Genomic DNA, 5,776 nt, shown 5'->3' on the forward strand with positions numbered 1-5,776 from the left:
TTCCTGCAGACGTCGTCCTTCTTCCTGTCTTTGTCGTTCTTCTTCTTCTCGCCGTTCGTCTTCGTATTGACGTCGTTCCTTTTCTTCTCGACGTTCTTCCTCCTGCCGATGCCGCTCCTCTTCTTCTCGACGACGTTGCAAAGCAATGATACGTTCCTGCTCTTCCCGCTGACGTTGCATCAGGCGTGTTTCCTCCTACAGTTTCCTCTGACGAGTTTCCTCTTCCTGACGCAAGCGAATTTTCTCCTGCTGTTTCAGTAGCTCCTGATATCGCCTCTCACTCTCAGTTAAAACCGAATCAAATCTTCCCGAAGGTGAGATCGTACGTCCGCTTTGTATGTTATCATTTTCATCCCAACGACTTTCTACTCTAACGGAATGATTCATGCGAGTCTCGTAAGGCTCTTCAAGATCGGGTAATCTCCGAGAACTGAAAGATTCCTTTTCAGATTCTCGGAATCCCCCGCCCAAAGTTGTGGAACTTCCACCGGATTCTGTGTGGAAAACAACTCCACGATCGCTAGACAAATCACCGGTACCAATCGCGCTAGTTCCGGAAGAATTCTGTGTATATGTCGTAGTGAGAACGTCGGGTTTCTCTCCCGTTGGGTTCAGTTGGATCCTCCTAGTCTCGGTGACTACGTTCGACGAAGAAGAGGAAGAAGATGAAGAGGAAGAATGTCGCGATTTTTGGATATTCGAACTATCGCCGCTATTGATCTCGGTTTCTTCTTTCTGGTTCGCTTTGTTGCGGTCTACCTCGAAGCCTCTTTGGACGTTGATCGTTCTGCCTGATTGCGATTCATCCAGGATCACGCCGGAATAGTCGGGGTAATTTAAATGCACTTTTTTGCGTTGATCCAGCTGCGATACATTATTATGATTTACATTGTCATTTCACACATACATTCAAAAATTGATTAAATTATAAAACAAAACTATAATTAATCATAATTATCTTAATTACAGTTTTTTAAGATATAAATTTTTATGCATATATTTAATTCTATTATATATGCTATAAAAGTATTATATACATATATATATTTTTTTATATAATTAGATAGCTTTGAGTAAAGCAAACACATACTAATAGCAATAATCATAATTTCTATAATTTATATGATATAATTCATATAACGTAAAAAAAATAATTTTGGTTTATTTCCGTCTTATACGTACCTTTAAACTGAGATAATTTGCATTAGCAGGTTCGCAAGCGATCGGTCCCGCAGTCACTGGTTGTTCCAACAAGTACATTAGTTCTTTCCCAGATAAAGTCTGCGCGGGCCACACAAGGAATGCTTCGGCCTCGATGATATCTGATGGGCCTTGATTGCGAATCGTATAATTATGTGTCACCGCTGGCCCAAATTCGAGCTCCGTCGTGATATTCACAGCAGTGTAATTATCGGGATTGTAATAGAGATCCTTAGGTTTGCTTTCGCCGTCGACACGCAAGTCCGTCTCTATCCAGATCGGCAGAGATAAATTCTGACTGTTGTCATGGGCGGTGATGTGGTTTTTGGGATTCGTAGTGTTGACTTGCATATCGAACTCATAGATGGGTTTCATCCCGTGTGACGTCACAGGCTGAAGTAGCACCTTGAATTTCACCAGTTTATTCTGCGGCAGTGGATTTCCGATATCACAGCGAAGAGTATTGTTATTTGATTGCTTGGGCGCAGAACAGTGAACGGGAATCTCTAGGGTCTCGATACGTTCTATCTTGATATAATCGATGCCGGCCGGTAGCTGCAAATTGTACGTTGCCTCGAAGGCGTCCTCGCCCGCATTCTGCACCATAACTTCGAGTTCCAGCCTCTTGCCAGAGCCTAGTAAGTATCTACCGACATTAGATCTCACGCTGAGTTGTAAGTTGTCGCGCCAAGGACTGGTCTCAGCGGCATTCTTGGATCACGACGGCGATTGTCTGCAATCCGTTCTTCTTCCAGACTCATACGCATTTCGGCATCCAACGATGTTAGCTTGTCGCGGATATTGGGAGTCACGTAGATCTTTAAGAACGATACAAAAGTTGCGAATCTCTTTTTCTTTCTTACAAAGAGAAATTATATCGTATATTAAAATCAAACGAATATTTACCTGAACTGTGCGACAGAACTGCCGATCGCGTTCGACCGTGATCGTATGATTCATCGTGTTCCTGCCCTCCAATTCCAGGAAGAACAGCCTCGGATTCTTCGTTTTCTTCACATCGAGTACGTATTGTATGTTGAAATTGTGCCTCATAAGAACACCCTCTCCTGAATACTTAAAGCAAGCCCTAAGCGGAAGACATGTGACTCTAGTATCATCAGAAAGCGTGCAATTTCTGTTGTCCAAAGAGATCAACTTGGATTCAGAGTCGAAGGACACGTAGGAGTCCATCTTGATCACCGGTCGTGACCTGAAGAACGTCAAGTTTACTCAAAACTCGATGTCATCATAAAGACATTTTCAACATCAGGTTTAAATAAAGAAAAAATTGATAAGAACCTAAAGAACATTGCTGCTCCCGACTCGTATGCACCGACCACCAAATCTGGATAAATATTGCCATCGAGATCGAGCGCACCGGCCACCGAAAATCCAAAGGTCTGCACCGGATTATCTAGATCCTCCGCATGGATCACCTGGGAATACTTCTCTAATACTCCGGTCCGTGAGCCGTGATAAATGTAAACGGCACCGCGGCCATTGGGACCAGCATAGGGCGCGCCAACGACGAAGTCACCGTAACCGTCACGGTCGATGTCCCCCAGAGAAGCCAGTGACAAGCCGAAACGTCCGCGGTTGCTTTCGCCGTCTCTGGATAACGATAAACTTTATCGTCGCGGTTCAACAAACTTGCGTGCGATGCAGAGCTCATTTAATCCTTCGGGTCAGAGTCGTTAATGAACTTGGGAGTAACGGAAATGTACGAGAATCTCTGCCGCTTTATGGAAATCTTTTCCCCGTACACATTCTATGTTAAACGTAATATACAATTGCTTTTCCTTCTTAAAGTACTTGTGAAGTTTCGCTACCTTATATCGAATCTGCGGAACTTCTCCGCGCCGCCGCCCTGCTAGATAACGTAGATTCTTCCGGTCTCGATGGTCATTTCCGGATTATCCGGAACTGTGTACATGGGTGCACCGACTATCAGGTCGTCCAACCCATCTCCGTCTATATCGCCGGATGCTACGGCGTAACCGAAATAAGCGCTCATTTGTTCGCCAGTGAGATTCCGAGGATTCGTCATGTTTGATGTGAAAAGTATCACCTACGATCATTTATTTTGCCTCAGCCTACATTCGCAATGACACTCACACACAGGCACACATATTACTGTCATTTAAATTTTACCTTTGTTGCAAAATTAAATATTTATCCATTTAATTTTTGCAACGCAAATTTAAAATTTAGAATTTTAGAATTGTGAAAATTATATCGATTAGCATATATTTTGCATTTCTTAACTTTTTAAAGGGAATTGAATTATGTTATTATTTAAAAATTATGTTAAATTATATTTTGCAAATATTTGCATTCTTGCACATCTGATTGAATTGTCCTTAAAATATATCGTTCGAATTAAGATTAAAATAAAATTCAAATAAGATTCTTACAATTCTATTATTTTTCTATCATTACATTTTTATATCTTATTACACACCTTGCCCAGGAGATCGGAACCACGCGGAACTCCGACCGCTGTACCGCTATCGCCATTCCCAATGAAATCCCCTGTCGCGACGGAGTAACCCATGTAACTGTCATCCTCTTTCGCGGGACCCTCTTTAGTGAACATTATTCTCGATCGACTGTTTAAAGGCTGCGAAAACGCTTGTCCTATAAAATGATCCCATATGGTATTAATAAGAGAAATATCCCAAAAATTTCTTGATGGGAATGCAGGCGTATTCATGACCGCGGCCATAGTCGAAAATCCTTTAAAGGTTCTCGTTCTTTGCTGCAGTCAGGAAATAACTCGCACGAATCCTTTCACAAAATCTTATACCATATTAAAATACAATCACATAATTAAAGGATTCGAAATCCGTCGTGCGAAGAATAATGTAATTAACAGAAAACTATAAATACAAGTCGATTAAAAGACATTATTTTTTTTTCTCCGCATCATTAATTTAGAAACCATATGTACGTATACATACTTAATTTTGCGTGAAAGGTTTTGTGAAAACAACATATGCTATGGGGATGACAAGCTTTTCTATCATTAATCTAGCATTTGTTTTCGCTATTAATGTCAAGCAGTTGCCACTATGTAGCAACGTTGGCGCAAACTCTCCAACCGATTAAAAGGTATTATAGCTTTCTAGTTGGATATCCGTATTTTACTGCGGCTCTTGCTGCATCTGCAGCTTGCTGAAGCTGTAAGAAGCGGGCCTGCACCTGTTAGAAATCACCCACCACTTATTTGGCAGTAATTTGAAAAAAAAGAGTTGGGATGCATCGCATTTTAATTGTCGGAATTACAACCGAGTTTTATTCGTCAGAAAAACAAAGCATAGAAATTAGTTTTTAATATTTGTTAAATTTCTCATTTGTATTTAATCAATTATACATAAAGTAAGAGATACACAGAGAAAAAGAGAGAAACTGAATTATCCCAATCACATATAGGGAATGATTGGGTAGCTAGCGGAATTTTTTTTAATATTTTCAAATTTCAACGGGCTGATTATTTCAACGTGATTATTCATCGATTTTAATTACATGATTAATAACAAGCGTCATATTAAGCATAATGACAAATGATTAGAGTTACTGCCAAGCAAGTGTAAAGAGGGTGGAAAATATTCTCTCGTGTTATTTCGTTTCTGTCTCCAAGGACGCTTTCCTGCTATAACCGGGAATTAATATCGTCGGCTTTCACTTCAGTTTCCGCATTCACGGTAAAAGCCGACAAACAAAACACGTGGTTAATTTGTAGGAAATCGTCAATACGAGAGAATAGTAGGCTTATTATTTTTGGGGCGGGGGAGGGGCAAGAAGGTGAAGATAGTATTTTAGTTACGGGGACCTGCAAATGTACGCGATACCTGATGCTTCGGCTTCGGTGACTAACATCGTCGCTACAAACTTCATTGTCATGGCGGTGGCGATTGAATATATCTGACCTGTAATTTGTTAAAGGAAATTCCCCACTGAATTATTAATCAAACCTATTAATCGCACGCTCTCTAATCGCTAATCAACATCCGCTCCTCCGTTCTCGTTCAGTCGCACCACGTCGTAGATAAGATAATTTTTATTGAAAAAAGAAAAAAATAATACAAATATACATCGATGTTAAAAGAAAGATTCTTGGCCAGTATTCACATACGTCTTAAGATATACATATATACAGACGTTATTATACAAATGAAAATTGATCAAAGATTCTTACCTTGCTAGTACCAACTGCCCGGTGCTCCTATAAAGATTCTTTCGCCATTCTGAAATAAATAGAAAAATAACTGTCAGCGTAAATTTCTTCTCTTATCCTGAATTATGAGAAATTTTGAAATAACAAAACATTCTTATTTTATGGTTGTTATTTATAAAGTGAAATCTTAATTTATCTCTCGCAACATTTTTGCTTGCCTTCAATTGTTCTTATATATTTTTCTTTTCTTTTAAAAATGAAATATTTTGCAAAAAATTAGTAAACGATTACATATAATCTTTAGTGTCTCGAGTGTACAACCAGAAAACGCATTCACGGAAGTTCAATTATTTTTTTTTAATTTATAAGATAATATCGCAGATAAGAAAAGGAAGGGTT

At 39.6% G+C, this 5,776-nt stretch overlaps 1 protein-coding gene across 1 annotated transcript in view; it reads right to left on the minus strand.

The window, feature by feature from the left end:
• Positions 1-5,132, minus strand: part of LOC115241917 (integrin alpha-PS2-like) — a 6,982-nt gene extending 1,850 nt beyond the window's left edge. The window contains 8 exon segments of the mRNA XM_029817890.1: positions 12-864; positions 1,183-1,877; positions 1,880-2,018; positions 2,107-2,410; positions 2,500-2,811; positions 3,030-3,268; positions 3,662-3,837; positions 5,052-5,132. Coding sequence (XP_029673750.1) covers positions 12-864; positions 1,183-1,877; positions 1,880-2,018; positions 2,107-2,410; positions 2,500-2,811; positions 3,030-3,268; positions 3,662-3,837; positions 5,052-5,103 — 2,770 coding nt within the window. The 5' untranslated portion in view covers positions 5,104-5,132.
• Positions 5,133-5,776: the final 644 nt, after the last annotated feature.

This window comes from Formica exsecta, unplaced genomic scaffold (genome assembly GCF_003651465.1).
Source record: "Formica exsecta isolate Colony F162 unplaced genomic scaffold, ASM365146v1 scaffold54, whole genome shotgun sequence".
Taxonomy (NCBI): domain Eukaryota; kingdom Metazoa; phylum Arthropoda; class Insecta; order Hymenoptera; family Formicidae; genus Formica; species Formica exsecta.